The sequence below is a fragment of the Microcebus murinus genome, chromosome 5, assembly GCF_040939455.1.
Source record: "Microcebus murinus isolate Inina chromosome 5, M.murinus_Inina_mat1.0, whole genome shotgun sequence".
Classification (NCBI taxonomy): Eukaryota; Metazoa; Chordata; class Mammalia; order Primates; family Cheirogaleidae; genus Microcebus; species Microcebus murinus.
In genome coordinates, this window is record NC_134108.1 from 98,127,500 (window position 1) to 98,149,233 (window position 21,734).

The window sequence follows — 21,734 nt, forward strand, 5'->3', positions numbered from 1 at the left end:
GACTCTGCTCTTTTGCCAGGAAACCCCGCCACCAGGCTGTTCACCAAACCAATGCAAATAAACAGATGAAGTTAAAGGCTTGAAGCTCTTTCTCAGCCCTAGGCCTTTCTTCTTGTTCTTCTGCATTTGTGGAATGTAAAGTAGACCAGAAGAAGCAAAACACATTTGTTTAGCTGGCCTCCTATGCCTGGGTGAGCACCTTGTTCCTGCTTCATAGGCTAGCCTGTGGTATTTTGTAACATGTGGAGCTACAAACTCCATCCCAGACTAGAAGGGCAATAAGGCTTCCTGAGCCCTGACCACACAGAAGGTTAACTTTGTCTTGGACTCATAATGCGGTATGTCCCACTGCTGCTTCCTTCTGCTCTCTGTCCTTTGCAAGGACATAGGAGCCCCACAAACTCACCAGGAAGTATTGAGGAATTTAGCATTGCGTGGTTTAACAGATTCTCAGGAGGAAACTAAAAGGGGTAAGTAACTGCCTTCTTGGTGAGTCATCAGTTTCAAAGACACACCCTTATTTATGAAACAACCTAAATATTGGACATATTATGATGTCCTGTTATTGAGTACAAAATTAAAAGACTATTAAATGCATTCATTTGTTTGGATTCAGATTTTCCTCAAACCCAATGCACTGGAGGAATCATTGTTTTCTACCTGTTGCCTAGTCTTCTAGTGTCTGCGAAAATGTTTTTGGTCTAATATGAAACCAAAGTAGGGCTCCCTTTGGTTCTGAGGGCCATATTCTGGCCCCTAGGAAGTTGCTGGGCTTCAATGACACAGTGAGCCAAAGGTGAGTAGCAGAACTTCCATCTCAGCTGCAAGCCCTGACCATACTAAGCTCTGCACTACCTGGCCTCTTTGTCTGCCCTTCTGTTGCTTCCTTACCCCTCCCCACCCTCTATTTCCATTCCACAGCCACTTGGCTGCCCATGTAATTGGCAGATTGTTAGTCCCATTTGATGAACACATTCCTACTACGACGTCAGTGACTGACTACAGCACTTGCATTTCAACATAGACCCTAGGAAAAGGGCAGCACTGAACTGAAAAGACGGCATCTCTAATCCTAAAATGTTAGATATTGCATTAGCTGAGTGAGACTTTCTAAAAGTCCGTGAGCTCTTGAATGGAAAATTGGTTTCTAGTTACTTGGATTCTGAAACAAATCTCCGCAGGAAATAGAATTACCTTGATACAATTTTGAGATCGGCTTCATTCTACCCAACCTGGTGGGGGACAAAGGAACAATGGTTGATGCCATGACCAATTGGGAGTTGCCCTGAACAATTGTCAGGTAGGCTTTAATCTCTTGACAGCTTTTCCACTGGGCAAGATCCAGACCTGGTCATGAATATGGATCATGACCTGGTCATGATGTGGATCAAGGGGCTCACTTGGTGTGGGAAACAAGAGGGTCACCCCCGGTTTAGGCCAGCATGGCACAAATATCTTCAACATGAATTTTGGGCTCAAATGTTTTTGGAAATATTGTTCACTGTAAAAAAAAAAGATATTTCTATTAGAATTCACTTCTCCAAAGACCATTCAATCTGTCATAAGAAGATAAGTCCTTCCTCTTTTCTGATAATGAGAACAACATACCTGACCAACTTCCCCTTTTCTTTAACTGTTAGGAAGTTCCATCCCTAGAGTTAAGTTTCAAATTTATAAAACATAATAATCTCATAGATCATTATTTGCATTATTTTTCTTTATTGATTTTCTAGTTTTCATAGTTTCTCTCTTGACAGTTCATGTAGCTTACATGGAGCTTTATAATTCATGTTTCATTATTTCTACTCAAATACTATTTTATTTTGTGCATTTGCATTGTGTAAGCCACCTCCAGTGTTTTGTAGAATATGGAGTACTTACAGGAAGCAAAAGAAAATTAATAAATCAATGAAATTCAGAAACAACACCCTTTACATTCATTTTGGTGACATTTCTGAGAATTAGCATATTATTGTCCCCCTCCTCATTCCATAACAGAAGGATATCTGGCTAAGTTAGACCTGGTGGTTAGCATCCATGGTTGCCTTGAGCAAAAGTAATTTATGAGCCAACAAGCCTAAAGATATAACACCTAATAAATCTTGAACCTTCATAGTTTTCAAATCGAAAGGAAATACATTTTTATTAAAGAGATTAAACAGGTTTAGCTCTAGGTTGTCTAAGGACAAACAGCATACTGGAAGCATTCACTGTCAGCATACACCCTCTTGCCATCTTTTCCCAGAGCCCATTGCACACTACCCCACCCAGAAGTCTGACATTCTTTTATCTGGGAAAGCAGCAAGTTGATTCTTCAGCCTTGAGTGAAGACGTTGGAAAGGAAACATAAAGATCTACCCCACTGGAATGACCCACCTCCTCCCATTGGAATTACACATGAATATTGCATTCCTTCAGCTTTATGGGCTATGACCCAAGGCGACCGGAGGCTGGACAGAAGAGCTCCATGGCGTGGCACTTCGTTGCAAACTGATTTAGGACAGAGGTGTTTCATGATCCCCTAGATCATTTTTCTCTCATTTCTCTTCTGTGATTTCAGACACTTATCTATGTCTGCTGGGAGAATCAGTGAGTCTTGGGGCTCTGATCTCCTTCCTCTTACCAAACCTGCTATTGACTCTAAGGGGCAGGGAGAGTCAGCAGAAAAGCATTTCTTTTTTCCTTCTCGAAGGGGGTGTGTCCCGGGTTTTTCTGCCTGCAAAGGCAGCAAGGTGCGCCAGGAGCTGCTGCGGGTTCAGTGGACCTGTGTTCATGCCCTCGAGCATGAGCTGCTGGGGTGCAGATATCAGTACTGCCTTTCAGAGCAGCGTCAGAAGTGACCGAGCCGCGGTGTGCTGAAGGAGGGGCTCCCTCAGGCTGCGGTGTGACGAGAGGAACCGCCAGGTAAGCCCAACAGCTGTGGGTGGATTCCTGAGAATGTGTGTTACGGTCACCAGGCCTACCTGCTAATCCGAGATTACTTTTTCTCCATGGGGAAAATTGTAATTCTATCTCTCATTTCCTAAAGGGGGTTCATTAAAGGAAAAGAATTGAAGCAGCAATGGGCAGAAACAACAAGAGTTCGGCTCTTGCTAACTACACAATGAGGTGATTTGCTGAATCTCAAACTCCAGGTTTTCTGACTCAAAGCGTCTCTGTCCCTCCCTCCCTCTCTCACTGTCTCTGATAACACGGTACTCTCTGTTTTTCTGGTGTGCCTGGGACATATTCTTGGTGGAATGAAAAAGGCTCCACCAAGGATATTTGTTAAAAATGTTAATTGTATGGCTTCCATTGATTAGTAATAGGTTAACCATAGCAATCTCTTAAAGTAACATTATGCTTGAGAGAATTAAGTTCATTTTCACTTTAGGATGAATTAATTTAGCTTTTACCTGCATCAGTATATGCCCAGGAAGTACTTCTCAATTTAATTCCTTCCCTGGGCTCCAACCCCACCCCACCCCCAATTGTCCCTTATACCCATTTCTCCTGCTTCTCCAAATAAATATAACACACTATATTTTCTGACTACCAGGCCTTGAAAATTTATAATTTTTCTTTCTTTTCATGAAAAATCCATTTTTATAAACCTGCTATCTTATGGAATAACCAGTGCCAGAGACTAAATGGCGAAAAGATGCTGAAGGAGATATAGAAAGAAGGTCAAAGTGGGACAGGCATGGAGCAGTGATGACATTGGCCTTTTTATGGTGATATCTATTGAGCTAGACTTGATAATAAGACACGTAGGCTAGAAATTAAAAATAGAGGAGGAAATAACAAAAACAGATAAAAGTACGTTCTGTAATTTTTCAGGATATTAGCACAGGCCTTTTTCCATGAAAAAAATGTACCACTCATTATCCAACCATAACCAAAATTGAAAACAATTTTACAATAATGGCCACATAATTATTTAGCCATTGACAAGTAGTTTAACCTTGAGCAAATTATTTAGCTTTCCTTGCCTTTGTTATCTAATTTGTATAGTGGTAGCAATAAGCATTAAGATTGAAAACAGGAGTGTATATAAGTTAAGTCTTACAGCTCAACTGGCAAACACTTTCATTTCAGGCACAACCACACACTGATGTGAATTGTTGCTGGATGCAGGGAATACACGTAGCTACAGAGAAGAGGAAACACTGTTCCCAAATTCGTGTGTCTTGAGATTTGTCCTAGATTGTGTTTGTTTTAGCAGAGAAGTACTCACTGGATGTCAAGGTCTACACAGTCCTTGACTAGACAGATACACCATCTCAACAGCTATGAAAATAGAAACCTAGAGGGGTAGTGCTAATGGTCTACAGCATCAAGGCCTGAAACATGCTGTCTTCCATGCACAACTGGTTCAAGCCTTGCTAAATTGACACTGCAGCACGCAAAACCAGCAGGGAGTGGAGGCCCACTCATCACACCCCCTCCCCAGTAAACCACAGGTAATTTCACACAACCTCCTCCTTTTCAATGGCCGATGGAAACCTGGGTTTTGGCTGAGAATGAAAATCTATGAGGATTGACAGAAGTGGAAAATGCCCTAGTATTTCACAGTTACAGATATAGTGAATTTCCCACGTGTAGTCGGTTGAATAGATAAAATGCAAAAAAGTGAACAGCAATGAGGTTTGCAGTCCTAAAACTACAAAACATAATTAAGACTTATTGATGAGGCTTATAAGGTCTCGTGGTATCTCTAGGTCCTCAGTGCAAATGTCATTTTTTTAATCTCTGGAATTTCCTCAAATCCTGGAAACTCCACTTTTTTTTGTTTTGTTTTAAATAAAGTCTTTAAAAAAAAAGTCCCATCATTTGCTTCTTTCTCATAAGATAACATTTTAAAGCTTGATCATAAGTGTTCCTTCATTGTTTAGGGATAAGCAGATATTTACTGTAAATTTGTGGTGTTAAGACAGCTTCCCATAATGGAACAGATTCACACCTGCAAAGTTTTGGGTAAAGAGTGTTTGTATGAAGCAGACTATATTTTCCATGAAAACCTCTTATGCTTGTGTTTGCACTTCAGTGCAACTCTGCTTGGAGACTTCCCTGTGCTCAATCTCTTAGAGAGTCAGACTAATTATTTCTGATAAGGCACTTAATGATATATTTCTTAGGCATAACATGCTCTTCTATGTTGTTGACCAAGATATCAATTAAGCAGGTAACTAGTAAAAGAAAAATCACAGAGAGCCATAGAATTTTAAAAATATATTTAAGTCAGAATGTTATTATATGAAAAGGTAGGCTTTAAAATTGATAAAAAATTACCAAAGTGGTCATGATAAAAAATGTTTTAGTCAAGAAATGTAGTTGGCACAATTGGCTATTCATTTGGAGGAAGTGAAAGTAAATCCCCAAATTTAAATTAACTCCAGAAGAACAGAAGATTTAAATGTATTAAAAATAATTCGAAAAACTAAAGTATTAGAAGAAAATATAGGATAATATTTTTACCATCTTTTTATAGAAAAAATATTTTTTAGCATGACTCCAGGTTTAAAATTTGTAACAGAAAAGACTGACAGATGTGATTTCATGGACATTTTAATCTTTTGTACAAAAGAAAACAATGTAAAAGGTTAAAAGATAAAAGAAAAACCATGAGCAAATATTGATAACACAAGTGACAGAGAGCTAATATCCATGGTCTATAAGGAGCTCCTAAAAATCAGTTCTTAAAACAAAGTGGCATATCCCAGTAGAAAAACTGAGAACAATGACTTAAATAGTCAAACTAGAAAAAAAATACAAATAGCCAACAAATATCTGGAAAATGCTTCATCTAACTAATGATCAAACACATGCAAATTAAAACAAGAAGATAAAAAAGTTTGGCAACATTAAAAAGATATTGAGGCCACTGTGATGAAAGAGGCATTTCTGTACCTTACTAGGGAGTATAAACGGGTACAAATTAGAAGGCCAAGGTGACCATGTCTATCAAAACTCAAAAGATAGGTTAGGCGTGGTGGCTCACACCTGTAATCCTAGCACTCTGGGAGGCTGAGGCGGGAGGATTGCTTGAGTTTGAGACCAGCTTGAACAATTGTGGGACCCCATCTCTACTAAAAATATAAAAAATTAGACAACTAAAAAAATTAGAAACAATGAGCTGAGCATGGTGGCGCATGCCTGTAGTCCCAGCTACTAGGGAGGCTGAGGCAGGAGGATTGCTTGAGCCCAGGAGTTGGAGGTTGCTGTGAGCTAGGCTGACACCACAGCACTCTAGCCGTGGCAACAAAGTGAGACTCCATCTCATAAAACAAACAAACAACCCCCCCCCCAAAAAAAACCCTCAAAATATATAAACCTTTGAAGCAGCACTTTTAACTTAGAAAACCCCTGCTTTCCCTGGAATAGGATGCATGAGAGGAAGCTTAGTAGGAGGGAAGCATGAGGACAGATTGTGGCAGTCCAAAGTGCCATGATCACGAGTTTGCTCTTCCTTCTGTGACTTGCGAAGGTTTGTGTGAGTAAGGACTGACATGATATTTTCAGGCTAAGTGGAACGCCAGTCAACTGGTTCTATTACAAAAGAATCATTTGGGAAATACGATTGAGAACTTGCTTTTACTCTTTAGAAAATTATGATGAAAATACTTTTAATAAGTATAGGGAAATGTAAAGAGTTAACGGTTTCTGGTATATTTGAAACAATGGAGATTTATGGATATGAGCATTGAATGAGAAGTCAGATATTTGTTTTACACTTATTTCAAAACAGATCACCCAAGTAGAGTTTGTAACACTTTTAATCCGACCATTCATAGGTAGAAGTTTCACGCAGCCTGTTCTGTGGGATTTTTCCAGCAAGCCTGATGGCTTGTGTTTTCATGCTCGGACACTGAAGACACATTTGTTAGGAAGACAGTTTCAAAACATACATTCTTCTTTTTTCTGCACAAAAAGAGCTTATTTGTAAGAAACTCAGATGAGATCAAATTAACAATCATGACTTTCTTAAAATCATGCACTAAGTAACAAAAACTCACTGGCTCATGGACCAAGGGAAATATTAGACTCCTTGGGAGAGAAATTTAGGAAAATAGCTGATACATTCTTTTTATTTAAAATTTAGGTTTACCCTTTTCATTTTCTGCAAGTGTGAAATGGAAATAATTCTCTCTTAATTTTACAAGCTTGCTGAAATCATCAAATCAGTAAGTATAATGGCATTTTTGTAAATTAGAATTATTCTTATTTCTTCTTATTAGGCAACTGTCGCCTCTCTGGAGTGCCGTTCAGGCACTTTCCTTTAAAGCAAACAATCCAAGAGGGAATGCAGATTCTCTGCGCTTTATCTGCTCTAACTAAGCCAGGGCAGGTGGGAGAGATGAGCAGTCAGCCCGGGAATTCCAGGAAGGCTGAGTCCCTGTTTCTGAAGCCTTGGCTGGAAGGAGGAGTCTTCTTGGCAACTTTTCTGGAATGCCATTAATAATCCTTTAAGGGCTTGGTGGTAACTCCCGCTATCCCGAATCACGAGTGACTGGAGAAAATCTTCAGTTACAAGGGGCTGGAATAGAGCCAACCCTCTTGCAGCCAAACCTTTTACAACTCAACTGTGCTTGGCTGGTCTTCTGTGGGAAGTGAACTCTACTAGGATGCCAGAAGACATATTGGGGGATGAGCTAAGAAGAGCAAATCATCCCGAATGAAGCTCTTCTAAGATACAGAGTGCAGACCAAACAGAAAAACTGAATTCTTGTTAGGAAGGAGCAGACAGCTGTGGCAGGCTGACTGTACCAGCAACAGGAGAGACACTCTTGAGCTGAAATTCTAATGAGCGGCAAAACGCACAGACATGCAAAAAAAAAAAAAAAAATCACATCTCAATTTTGGGTTGGAAAAGAATCAGACTAGGAGGTACAGTCACAAACTGGACTCTGAAGGCATGTCCATTCAATGAGTCACAGGAGAGTTTAAAAGAGGATCCTGGCACGGAGACTCCCAGCAACCCAGCAGTGGTTGGCAAACCTGGGTCTGGATCATGGCTTTGGGGGTTTCTCTTAACCTGTGGAGTGACGATGCATGACTTTATTGTCAACCGCCAGCACTGGGCACACCATCTGGGAAATTGGGGGCCCTCAACATACAGTAGTTGAGCAGATGAAAGTTAGCAGATTGGGAAGGGGATTAGCAGATTCCTCTGTGTCCCAGGGGAAGGGGTAACTAGCCTAAGTAATTCTTTTTGTCCCTTTCAGAGTTAGTATTCTAGAATTCTTAAAAGTTACGCCTGTGTTCTTGACCCTAGGGCTAAATTCTTAGTAGGCTCTCAGCCCATTGCAAAAGATGTTCAAGAATTTAATAACCAGTTTGAGGAGAACAAAAAGAATGAAGATGAGTAAACATTTTTATTCTTTCTAAGCCTGATTTGGTGACTGGCGGACATTAATGAAAGAACGATCAAATAAATAATGAATAAATAGAAAGTGGGGAATGAGCATATAAATATAAAATCTGAATGTGAGTAGATCTAAGCTCACTCACCTTGTTTTCCCTCTTATTCTGTAGAGGAAGAAACCGAATTCAAAGAGTTTTAACTTTCATAAGTCATTACAGAGAAGGGACAAACGAGGTTAGTCTAATTCATCCAAGTCTCGTCCTACCATGTTTATACACATAAACATGCCACAAACATGTTGAAGTATAAAATAGGTATTTAAAATTTTACTGTGCACACACATATATAGACATTCACTGAGATCGTAAATAACTTTAAATTGTTGCCCTCCCAGAAGAAGTGTGTCTAGCTCATGAAATTTATTAATCTCAAAACATTTTTCCCAAATACGGAATTGGTTATCTTTTGTGTCCCCTCACCTTGTTTCTCAACTGCCTCATCTATTATATCTGCCTCCTTAAATAAACACCAAGAAACTTTTCTTAAAGGCAAGTGGCCCAAGGATTTCTATACAAAAACAAATCTTAATGAAAATGTTACCGAAAACTTATAAAATGAGAGGCAAAAGAAAAACAAGATTTTACAGGTCCTCTGCCTAATTCTACTGAAGTCATGATTTCCTTTGGATCCTATGTGGAGACCTACTCTTTCCATCAGTGTGTGTGCACATATATGTGTATGTGAGTCCAAAGCAGAGAGGGGGCAGACAACTTTATTGGGAATTCTAGTTTTAGAAAAAGAAACATAATCCCATAAATATTGATTCCAGAAAAGGCAGCCCAGAGTTCAACGGTGCCTATGATTAGTTCGTTGCTAAAAACACTGCAAAGTGTAGGTGTGAGCAGTTGCAACTAAGCGCCACTGTTGATAAGGAGACAGCTGTTGACATAAATAAATGATGGTTGGAGTCCATAAATGTAAAACTGCAAAAGCAGGGAGACGATGGCCAGCCGTCTCCAGAGGCACAACAGCAAGTTCTAATGATTTTGTTCCCCACGCACTGAAGGGCAGGGATTATCAGCAGTGAATTCACTAGAATGAATTCAAGGAAGTGAGGAGGAGGGGCCCCAGCGCTGCCAAGCCTTCCCACGGAGCCAGTGCCAGCACGGCTGCTGCAGGGCGGGCATCCCTGACCCCCAGCTGCAAGGTGTGATGCAAACAGGCCTCGCTCTAATGACAACAGCAGCTCCTCGTCTGTGGCCAGGACACAAGGATTCTGAGAATTCTGTAACAAGCAGGACCGTTCTGGCTTGAAAGGGAAGTGATAAAAATAACTGTGGGGTTTGTGTTTACTGAAGACAAAGATCAGTGGGATTTATGATAACCCTATACACACACACCAAGTATTTCCCGACATCCCTAATGCTGAGGACCCTCCTTTTGAGTCAGATAATTTAATTATTGGAAAAATGCACTTTTGTTTCCTCGAGGCTGGGATCCTTCCATTTACACAGTGGTGATCATCCACCCAGGAGCACCTTTAAGTTAACTTGACTCGGACTTGAAGTCAAATTCTGACATAATCCAACAAGGTAACTGTAAAAACAGGTGGTAACTCTGGGAGGCTGAGGCGGGAGGATCACTCAAGGTCAGGAGTTTGAGGCCAGCCTGAGCAAGAGCAAGACCCCATCTCTACTGAAAATAGAAAAAAAATTAATTGGCCAACTGAAAATATACAGAAAAAATTAGCCGGGCATAGTGGCGCATGCCTGTAGTCCCTGGTACTCGGGAGGCTGAGGCAGAAGGATTGCTTGAGACCAGGAGTTCGAGGTTGCTGTGAGCTAGGCTGACACCACGGCACTCTAGCCTGGGCAACAGAGTGAGACTCTATCTCAAAAAAATAAAAAACAGGTGGTAAGATTGAAATACTAGGCACTGCTTTGGGTACTTTATTTGTAATAACTCATCTGGTTCTCCTGTGAACTTGTGAATTGAATACCATTTTCCCCCATCTTATAGATGAGTAAATTAAGGTATAGAAAGCCTTAGAAAATGAATGCCAAAGGGCATTCAACTGATAAATTGCCAAATCTGGAACCCGAACCCTGGGCAGTCTAGCTACAGAACTTGTTTTGCCTTACATGCCTTGTTACCATTGTTACATGCCTTGATACCATTTTCCCACATTTGGCTGGTTGTCAGACATGGGATGCCCAGTTACATTTGAATTTCAGATAAACAACAAATAATTTTGGACAACAAATAATTTCCCAAATATTGCATGGGGTATACTCGTACTAAAAATTTATTCATTGTTTATTTAAAATTCAAATTTGTTTGGGTTTCTTGTATTTTTATTTGCTAAATCTTTCAACCCTATCCCAGAGGAAGGAAAGAAAAAATTCTGATTAGTTCGAGTATTGGTTTCAAAACCCAAAGAAGAACTCCTATCACAGAACTAAGCTAAGTTCAGAAATCTTTTTTTTTTTCTATCTAGAAACAATCTAGAATAACAGCTCTCAAACCTGCCTGAATGTGAGCATTGTTTGTGTAGTTTCAAAATACACATGGCTAAAATCCCTGACTTGTTTAAGATTTCCTAAGTTCAGGGAGAGATAGAACAGTATGTGTGTGTGTGTGTGTGTGTGTGTGTGTGTGTGTGTGTGTGTGTATGCATGTGTGTGTGACAGAGACAGAGAGAGACAGAGAGCACCATATGAGGACCAAGCCTCCCATTTGGAAGTAGGCTCTGGCACAAGGAGAACAGATCACACCCAGGTGCACCAAGACTGCTATAATACTTGAAAGTCCCAGCACTATACACTACGGCCTTTAACAGTTCCCAGGAGTTCAGATTTTAAAAAAATCTTCCCTGGAAGTGGGGAAACAAATTGAAAGAAGGCTCGCAAAAGCACAAGCTCCCTCTGCAATGTGGCTGTGCTTCTTCGTGAGGGTATCATAAAATCGATTTAGGAGGACGTGACAATTTACTAATAAAAATGAAATAGCATGAAAGCAGTAGAAAACATCTAAGAACACATTTCAGGCAAGAATTAAGTTCGGTTTCATGAAATAATTCAGTTATTTTATATATATATACATATATGTGTGTGTATGTATGTATGCACACACATATATACATAAGTGTATATATGTACACACATATTCATGGTATATAACATATATTTCTTTCTATTTAATATTAGACCCCCATCAAAAAAGTTTGCAAAACACTGCTCTAGACACAAATATCCAATCACTTTTGGAAAGCAGACAGCACAGGCAGGAGGGACTAGGACTCAGAAGCAGAAAAGCTTTGAGAAGTAAGACCCCGAAGAATGATCAAGAGCCCAGGCTGCTGCCTAAAGAAGCTTAAAAATGATAGTCTTTGGCGAACAGGAAGGTAGGACGCTAGAGCAGCATTCACCCAAGAGGACAAGGCAAATTCAGAAGTCGTCTGTGTCACTTCGCCTATTTTTCAGGCTTGTCCAGAAAGCCTTAGAAAAGGTTTCTGCTTCTGAAACCCAGACCATGTCTGTGGTCACCCGTGGCCTGTCGCTAATGCCCTCTCTCTCCTCTCTGTACCAACAGGCCGAACGCCAGGCAGCGCTGGGGGGATGGCAGGGTTCCTATGAGGCTGACAGCACCCCCGGGAAGCCAGGTAAGGGCTGGAGGGAAGGCCCCACGCTGCGTCCACTGTCCTGCTAATCAAGAACGCTTATTCCAATGGCACACTTTTGAGACTGGGAATCTTAATTTTTCATCTTTTCCTGTGTTGATGTAAAAGAAAGGTTGAGGAGCCATGGATAGGGAAGTGTTCCTTTGAGTTTGATCCATGCTATGAAATGAAACTTTTAGCGTGTGAGTGTTCCGTGTTATGCTACTCAGCGTGGTAGCCACTAGAGGCATGTAGTTATGGAGCACTAGAAATGTAGCTGGTGTGAGTGAGGAACTGAACTTTAAATTTAATTAAATTTTAATTAAAATGGAAATTCAGATACCCACCTGGGGCTAGTGGCTATTGCATTGAACAGAACAATTCTAACATATCATGGTTTTTCTTTGACACCAGAACACCTGGATATGTAAATGATTAATCTTATGGCCATTTCTATGCACTGAGTTTTGTCCAATTTTTTTGAAATAACCATAAACTTAAGGACAATTTGTTGCTAATCATATCTACTATAAAGAAGTCAATTTGCTGGATTGATTCATTATTATTTTCATGCTTTAACACTGGAATTCTACCCTGATATTAATGGTTCTAAGGGTCCTTGGCTATATTAATGCTTGTCTTTCCTAGATGCCTCAGTAAATATAAAAGACTGATGTTAAATGCACCTAGTTGCAATGTTAAGCAAGTCATTTTATTTTATTTTATTTTTTATATATTTTTTGAGACAGAGTCTCACTCTGTTGCCCTGGCTAGAGTGCCGTGGGGTCAGCCTAGCTCACAGCAACCTCAAACTCCTGGGCTCAAGCGATCCTTCTGCCTCAGCCCCCCGAGTAGCTGGGACTACAGGCATGCGCCACCAAGCCCGGCTATTTTTTTCTATTTTTGGTAGAGACCAGGGTCTCGCTCTTGCTCAAGCTGGTCTTGAACTCCTGAGCTCAAATGATCCGTCCGCTTTGGCCTCCCATAGTGCTAGGATTACAGGTGTGAGCCACTGCGCCCGGCTTAAGTCACGATTTTAAAAATGCCTGTGTTTAGCCAAATTTTATCACCTGGAAGACAACTTTAGAGCAATTTTCCAGTGAGTTTGTAAAAATTGAAATTTACTGCTTCTGCAATGGGAACAAAAGTCATGGTGTCACAGGCTCCGTGAAGTGGAAAAATAATCAAACACTCAGGAGTGTGAATCAGCTCAGTTAGGCCCTACCACTGTGTACATTTTTCAATTTTGGCTTGCACTGCTTGTTTCTGGGCCTCAGTTTTGTTTGGTACACTGCTTGTCTAGCCACAGACTATGCGCCTGGCTGTCCCTGTCCAGTCCCAGGAAGATGAGAGTTGGAGTGCTGTGTTTCATCTCCTTCTTCATGGTCACTGGGGGCCACCATGCCTTCCTGGGGGTGAGTTGGCGTATGTCCCATTTTTCTTCTTAACCACCACTCCTCTCTCCTTCTGGCTTTTACAGTCTGTCACCCTCTAGGTGACTGCAACTGCGTAATTTAATGGCCTTGGAATCAGAAGTCCCCAGTACTTGTGTGTCAGCATTGCACGCATTCTTTCACAGTGTGGCCTTGGATAACTGAGTCATTTCATCTCTTTAGAACTCAGGTGACCAAACTGCAAAAGGATGAGGATCTTTAGTTAAACCACTCTGGGGATCTTGTCTAGCTCAACTCAGTCTCTACTATGGCCTCTTAGGCACAGAAAAATCATAGGGATTGACATGAGCAGTTCCTGGACCCTCTCTTCCCAGTGGTACTCACTTTCTTGATGCTTTCATTAATAATCCTGGTTTTTAACCCTTTGCACTCGCTTGCTTTTGTCTCGATTCCTTTATTCTACTCGGGATTTCATTTTTTAAATAGCCCAGATTTTATAAAGCGCGGCAGCAGAATAAAAAACTGGAGTTTCTTTTCATACAAACTTATTTATTTGGATTTTTTTTATATTTCAAATTATTGATACATTCGAAGAGTAATTTTAATCTCTATAATTTTTGCTAACCGTGTTGAATCACACTCGACATCCGAGTGCAAAGGGTTAATGTTCTTTACACACTGATGCCCCCAGATGTGTATCTGTATGCCAGACCTCTTCCCTGAACCCTACGCTCATGTGTCCGCTGCCAATCTGTTCTCTCCAGCGGGGTACCCAAGAGGCCCCTCACCTTCATATGTCCAGAATCAAACTCATGATTATTCTCTCACCAAATCTATTCCTTTCCTGTCTCAGCAAATGGTGGCACCATCTCGCCAGCTCCTAAGGCAAAAAACTTAGCGCTATGCTTGACTCTTCTCTCATTTTGTATCTAAACCACTGGCATTATTATTTTTTTTTACCTTTATCTTTAAACTATATCTAGAATTCAAAAGCTTCTCACCACCTCCATGGCTGCTACCTTGATAGCCACCTTGATCATCCCTCACCTGTATTATTTCAACACCCCCTAAAATGCTCTGTCATTGACTGTGCTTGCCTCTTCTCAACATGCCTTCAAGACTGAGCCTTTAGAAGGTCAATTAGGGCATGACTTCCCTCTGTTCAAAACTATCCAGGGGTTTCCGATCTCACTCAGGTAAAAGGTAAAACCCTCTCTATGGCCTGTCATGGTCTACACGGCCTGCCTCCCCAGGAACTCTCTGTCCCCCACTCATCTCCCCCACCACTCGCAGCTACTCTGGTGTCCCCGCTCTGCCTTCAAGTGCCAGGCATATTCTTACCCATGGGCCTTTTCATCTCCCTGGAAGTCTATTACTCCAAGGATCAGCACTTTCTCACTTCCTTCAAGTTTTTGCTCAAAATTCGCTTCAGTGAAGCTTCTGCTGGTCACCTCTCCACCATCCCTGGCTTGGATTTTAAAGCCATGATTTTTTTTTTTCTTAATTTTTTTGAGACAGAGTCTCACTCTGTTGCCTGGGCTAGAGTGCCATGGCATCAGCCTAGCTCACGGCAACCTCAAACTCCTGGGTTCAAGCAATCCTCCTGCTTCAGCTTCCCGAGTAACTGGGACTACAAGCATGCGCCACCATGCCCGGCTAATTTTTTCTATATATTTTTTGGTTGGTCAATTAATTTGTTTGTATTTTTAGTAGAGACAGGGTCTCCCTCTTGCTCAGGCTGGTTTCAAACTCCTGATCTTGAGTGATCCGCCTGCCTCGGCCTCCCAAGAGTGCTAGGATTATAGGCTTGAGCCACCACACCTGGCCTAAAGCCCATGATTTTAGTTCATCTGGGAAACCAAACAAGGCCTTATAAAGTACAACTGTCCAAAGCCTCACCATAACTGTTCTTTTTTTTCTTTTTCTTTTTAACAGAGAAATGATGGCATCAAAGCAAAGAGAAAACTCATTGTGAATAAGACAAAGCATCCAGGTGAGATTCTGTTAAATGGAGTGGTACAGTGGACTTTGGTGCCAGAGACCAGCGTCCAAACCACAGATGTGCCTCTGACTGATTGTGTGACCTTAGGTACATTGTGAAACACACAAATCTTTATAATGAGAACAACAGTAATTCCTAACAGCAAGATACGTGTGAGGATTAAATAATCTAATACAGGCATAGTATTTTGCACTGTACCTGGTAAGTAGCTGTCCATATACTCCCTTTTTGTCCTTGCCTTGACCCTAACAATGGAATTGATGGGCACAGCCCTCAGTCTAGAAATGAGTTGTGTTTTGAGATTTAACTTGGAGGTCTGGCATTTCCAGGGCTGAATATATTTCCTCACAGAATCAGTGATGTATACAGATGGTAGTTTGGGTTTCTGCATCCACAAAAGCTTTTCTACCATGCAATAAAGCTACCATATGATAATGTACTAATAGCATTAATACCATAGCACCTGCCCCACGCAAGGCTGCAGTTGAGAAAATGAATATGTTTTTCCTGAGAATAAAAATGACAAAATATAGCAAGTATCTATTGGGCTGTTACTCAGTGCCAGGTACTATTTAAGTACAGTAGATGCATTAACTCCTCACGCAGCCACTCTGAGTTAGGGACAGTAGCCATCTTTATTTTACAGATAGTGAAGACTAGGGGCAGGAGCAAGGACTCAAACCCAGTCCACCTGGCTCCAGCACTCAGGCCACTGACCCCTGACAGTGTGAGCAGGGCCAGCCTGTTCCCAGCTCCCCACTCCTCACCTGCGTGGGCAGTAGGAGTGGGAATTGCCTTTGATCCGACCTTTAGGGATGCCCACAGCCTGCCACAGGGGCTCCAGCCTGTAGGGAGATGGAAGGACTGACACAGGGTTGAAGCAATTCCGTGTGAGAGGTTGGGTCCTCCATAGACAAGCTTCGGAGGATCTCAAGCCCCCAGGAATGTCATGCCAACTTTTATTGATTGATTGATTGATTGATTGAGACAGAGTCTCACTTTGTTGCCCAGGCTAGAGTAGTGCCATGGCATCAGCCTAGCTCACAGCAACCTCAAACTCCTGGGCTCAAGCGATCCTGCTACCTCAGCCTCCCGAGTAGCTGGGACTACAGTCATGTGCCACCATGGCCGGCTAATATTTTTCTATATATTTTTAGTTGGCCAATTAATTTCTTTCTATTTTTAGTGAAGACAGGGTCTCCCTCCCTCTTGCTCAGGCTGGTTTCGAACTCCTGACCTTGAGCGATCCTCCGGCCTCGGCCTCCCAGAGTGCTAGGATTACAGGCGTGAGCCACCGCACCTGGGCCATGCCAAGTTTTAAATGATCTTTGGGTGGGAGAAGACTCATGAGACTGATCTTCTCTCCAAATCAAAACCCGTTCATGGCCTCTCCCTGGGGAAGGAAATGGTGCTGCTCAGAAACGACGGGCGGGAGGAGGTGAGGGTGCACGAAGGCGCGAGTGCAGGCTTAGTTTTGGTTTGCTTTTCTACTTCATATAAATGCCACACAGCTAATCCATGGAACACTTTTTGCAGAAGAAGTCAGGGCTCTTTGGGAATGTGAGGTTGGGGGTTTTCTATTGGAGATGCTTCATGGACGCCAGGGCCGGTGGAGGGAGGGAAGCGTGGCTAGAATGTCCTCAGCAATCCTTTTTCAGGCTTGACACCTAACCCTGACGCTGGCTGTGCCCTGAGGGCGTGTGCAAAATCAAGGAGGTGATTGTGGGGGGTGACAGAGAGCACAGGAGCAGCTGGCCTGGCAGAAGTGGGGAGAGGACAGATGTATGTTCAGCCTCTTCCAGAGCCATCTGCTCGGGTTTACTCTGGGTGTTGGTTTTTAGCTAGAACTCAGGCTAGAGCCGCAGGGGGACAGTGCCTGCCCTGCAGGCTGAGTGCGATGACCGTCCCCCAAGTCACTTCCTCAGCAGCGTTTCCGCCACCCCCAGCAGAGAGGCTTCTGACTCTCTCTCTCTTCAGCCCCAGTCCAGGAATATGAGCTGCTGCTTCAGGTGACCTATAGAAATTCTGAGGAGAAAAGAGACTTGAAGAATTTTCTGAAGCTCCTGAAGCCTCCGTCACCGTGGTTGCATGGGCCCACGAAGATTGTCAGAGCAAAGGCCACCACACGTAAGTCAGCTGTCTGGTGGCAGGAAACGTGGTCAGGGAAGGTGGGCGCATCAGTCAGGGCAGGTGAGGTTGCGCCGTGGAGATAATCATCCCACAGTCTCTGTAGCGTGAAAGGGTAGAGGTTCCATTTCTTCTTCAAGTCCCTTGCAGGTTGGCAGAGGGGCTGTGTCTGTTGTCACTTGGGTACCTAGGCTGGTGAATCAGACCCCATCTCAACTGTGCCCATTCTGAGCCAGAAAGAAATGAAACACTGGAGGGTTTCACGTGGCAGTTGTGAACTCTCTAACTCAGAAGTGACACACACTGATTCTGCTCACAACTTATTGGCCAAAACTGGTCTTGTGGCCCCAACCAATTTAGAAGGGGCCAGGATATGCAATCCCATGTGCCTGGAAGACAGCAAAAAATATTTGTCAAGCGATCCTGCTGCCTCAGCCTCCCGAGTAGCTGGGACTACAGTCATGTGCCACCATGGCTGGCTAATATTTTTCTATATAGTTTTAGTTGGCCAATTAATTTCTTTCTATTTTTAGTGAAGACAGGGTCTCCCTCCCTCTTGCTCAGCACTCTTATGCACAAAGATGAGGTGAAGAGAAATTAAATTATTTGTCTAAAGCAGGGATGACAGGCAGCAGCATCAGGGAACTTCACAGACGTGCGGATTCTCAGCCTATCTTAGACTTACTGAGTCGGAAACTCTGGGGTGAGACCTCCAGCTGATTCCAACGCACAAGAAAGCTTGAGAACCACTCACTGCACACTCCGCCATATGCATTTTCACAAAGATGTTCGGTGACGGTGCCTTATTTTTTTGCCTATTAAAAAGAAATGACTTTGGTGGGAATTTCAGGAGTGGTAGAAGGGAATGAGCATACTGGATTGTTAGCAGTTGGAACTATCACCCCCCAAAAAATGTCTCTCTGCCTTTGCCATCTCACTGATAAAACCTACATGGGCATGGTGGAAGTTGGGTGGAAGGGAGCGTCCACTAAGATAATGGTCAAATTCCTTCTAGAAGCCTTTAAATAACTCCCACGTTACCAATACCCTCTTTTGCTTCTCTTCTCCATTGCAGCAGTTTATCTATGGGGTATTCAGCTTTTTTTTGGAAGCCAACCCCAGCCATTTTAGTTTTATTTGAGGTTTCTGATACCAACCTTGGACTCTATTGAGATGCACATTTTTTTTACCTTAAATATATTGCTATCCTGGTTTCATCCTTCTGGCTTTTGGTGAGAAATAATACTTGGTTCAGATTCCATGTCAGAGCCAAGGAATGGAACTCAGCAATAGTCAGTTAATAAACCGGACTCCATGAAACCAAGTCCTGCTTTTCGTGCAGACTGCAGCAGGCTGAACGGAGTCCTGCAGTGTGCCTGTGAGGACGGCTACGCCTGGTTCCCCCTGGCCTGCCTCGACCCCCAGAACTGCTACCTTCACACGGCTGGATCACTCCCCAGTTGTGAATGTCATCTCGGCAACCTCAGCCAGAGCGTCAATTTCTGCGAGAGAACAAGTAAGCACGTGAGAATGCTCTGGGCTGGGGCTTCTCCCACCCCCGTGTGCAACAGAGAGGGGACTCTAGCTCTTTGCCTTGCTGGGGAGAGATAATGTGTATGGGGTGATTGAAGGACAGTGAAGACAGACACACCCCGCTAAGCTTGGCTGGACACAGTGAGCTTCACAAGGCAGAAGATCCAGACACACAAGTTGACATTTGGATGTCACTTCAACCTTTAGGTACATCCAGCTCAGCTCTGCAGTTACATGACTCTATTGTGATTTGGGGAGATTTGCTAAAATTCCAAGCAAGGAAACTGCTTGAGTAAGCAATGTTTTCTTCTTACCCTGTTTTCACCTCTTTTGCCAACATCAATTCTGAGCCAAGGGGCCGGGTGTGGTGGCTCACGCCTGTAATCCTAGCACTTTGGGAGGCCGAGGAGGGAGGATCACTCAAGGTCAGGGGTTCCAAACCAGCCTGAGCAAGAGCGAGACCCTGTCTTTACTAAAAATAGAAAGAAATTAGCTGGACAACTAAAAATATATAGAAAAAATTAGCTGGGGATGGTGGTGCATGCCTGTAGTCCCAGCTACTCAGGAGGCTGAGGCAGGAGGATTGCTTGAGTCCAGGAGTTTGAGGTTGCTGTGAGCTAGGCTGACGCCACGGCACTGCAGCCCAGGCAACAGAGCGAGACTCTGTCTCAAAACAAACAAACAAACAAACAAAAAACAAACAAAAAAAAATTCTGAGCAAAGGGAACTCTAGAGATGTGACCGCAGGGAGGAACACATAGTGATTATACTGAAGAAATTCTCCAAAGTGCCAATGCGCCAGTGTGTACTGAATGCATCGCTGAAACAAAACAAAAGCTAAAGTCCACCTTGGGGACCTAGTGAGAGCTGAGGGGGCTACTGTGGATTTGGGCTTATGTTCAGTGAATGATGAGGTGAGTCAAATAACACGGACTGCAGGGCAGCGAGAACTTCAAAAAGGTTCCCCAAAGACTCCTCTGGTTATGTTGAAACTCCAGATATTGGTGGAGCTGAGCAAAGAGTGAGGGAGGAACCCGAAGTGACCCAGCTTAAGTGGGCATCCCTGGCTCCCCAGCCTGAACCACAGCAGTTCAGGTTATGGCAACACAAGTTTATTAAGCACCATCTTTACACTCCCTGCTGGGACAAATTCTAGGGTGCAAAGAAGCGTTTCTCTGTTACCTATGAAATTAGCAGGCTAGTTGGGATGACCAAGCTATGCTATAAGAAAGAAAACAATGTAATTTCTTCAACAAATGTTGATGAAAGCTTAGCTTTTGAAAGATGGTCTGGTCTGATCTCTCTTCAAATGATACAAAGATGGATCTGACAGGGATTACACTCACGAGAGACTTCCCATGGTATTGTGGGGACAGGCATAGATGGGACCGGGGCACACATAGATGGTTAGGGCTGTGAAGGAGGTGTGCATAAAGTACTGTAGGAATCCAGAGGAGGGAAAGACTTCACCTGGGGATTAGGGAAAGGCTTGCAGAAGAGGTGGCATGTGAGTATGTCCCCAATGAAGGATAAATAGGATTTTTCCATACAGAGACCTAAGTGCAGAGAAGCACCAGGAATGGGAAAGCAAGTGCATGTTGATGTTAGGAAGCAGTAGAGTTGTTGTTTTTAAGAGCTCTTTAATATGGACAGTGGCTAAGCTCATCGCCTAGATGGGGAAGCATGTCAGTGTTCAGTGACTGCTTTCTTTAGCCACACGGGAGTGGCAACCTACTCGTAAGGTTGTCTTGACTACCAGCACTTTCCCATGACTGTTCCAAATCCACAATTAAAATCTCAGGTTGTACGCATGCTTTCTATATTATTTTGGGTGAATATTTATTATCAAAAAATAAAAACAAAATACTACTGTTGAATAGATTGATTCCAAATTGTACTTCTATAATTTTATGCTACTAATAAAATCAAGTTAGCAGCACAATTCACAATCGCAAAGATGTGGAAACAACCCAAATGCCCATCAATACATGAGTGGATTAATAATATGTGGTATATGTGTACCACGGAGTTCCACTCAGCCACAAAAAACAATGGTGATATAGCACCTCTTGTATTTTCCTGGAGAGAGCTAGAGCCCATTCTACTAAGTGAAGTATCACAAGAATGGAAAAATAAGCACCACATGTACTCACCATCAAATTGGTATTAACTGACTTAACTGATCAATGCTTAAGTGCACATATAGTAGTAACATTCATTGCGTGTCAGGCAGATGGGGGCTGGGAGGAAGGCATGGGTATATACATACCTAACGGGTGCAGTGCACACCATCTGGGGGATGGACACACTTAAAGCTCTGACTCAGGTGGGGCAAAGGCAATATATGTAACCTAAACATGGGTACCCTTGTAGGACGCTGAAATAAAAAAGAAAACAAATTAGGAATTTATTGTATCTATAAACTTCTTTTTATTTTTCATAGAGATCTGGGGCTCTTTCAAAATTAATGAAAGATTTACAAATGACCTTTTAAATTTGTCTTCTGCTATGTACTACAAATATACCACTGGAATTGAAATGCAAGTAAGCACTTTCTACTTATTATATATAAGGAATTATTTGCTAAACTCAAGTTCAGTTGTTTTCAATTTTATACATGTTCTTAATTATTCATCTTCAATGAGTTATTACAGAGCAGTTATTTGCTCTGCTCAA

General features: G+C 42.5%; 1 protein-coding gene across 1 annotated transcript in view; it reads left to right on the plus strand.

Annotated features, from left to right (window-relative positions):
• Positions 1-2,466: 2,466 nt before the first annotated feature.
• The window catches only part of ADGRF1 (adhesion G protein-coupled receptor F1), a 36,989-nt gene continuing 17,721 nt past the window's right edge, over positions 2,467-21,734 (plus strand). Inside the window, exons 1-7 of the mRNA XM_012744836.3 lie at positions 2,467-2,904; positions 11,936-12,005; positions 13,306-13,417; positions 15,332-15,389; positions 17,376-17,525; positions 18,868-19,041; positions 21,502-21,602. Coding sequence (XP_012600290.3) covers positions 13,349-13,417; positions 15,332-15,389; positions 17,376-17,525; positions 18,868-19,041; positions 21,502-21,602 — 552 coding nt within the window. The 5' untranslated portion in view covers positions 2,467-2,904; positions 11,936-12,005; positions 13,306-13,348. The remainder of the gene's footprint in view (positions 2,905-11,935; positions 12,006-13,305; positions 13,418-15,331; positions 15,390-17,375; positions 17,526-18,867; positions 19,042-21,501; positions 21,603-21,734) is intronic.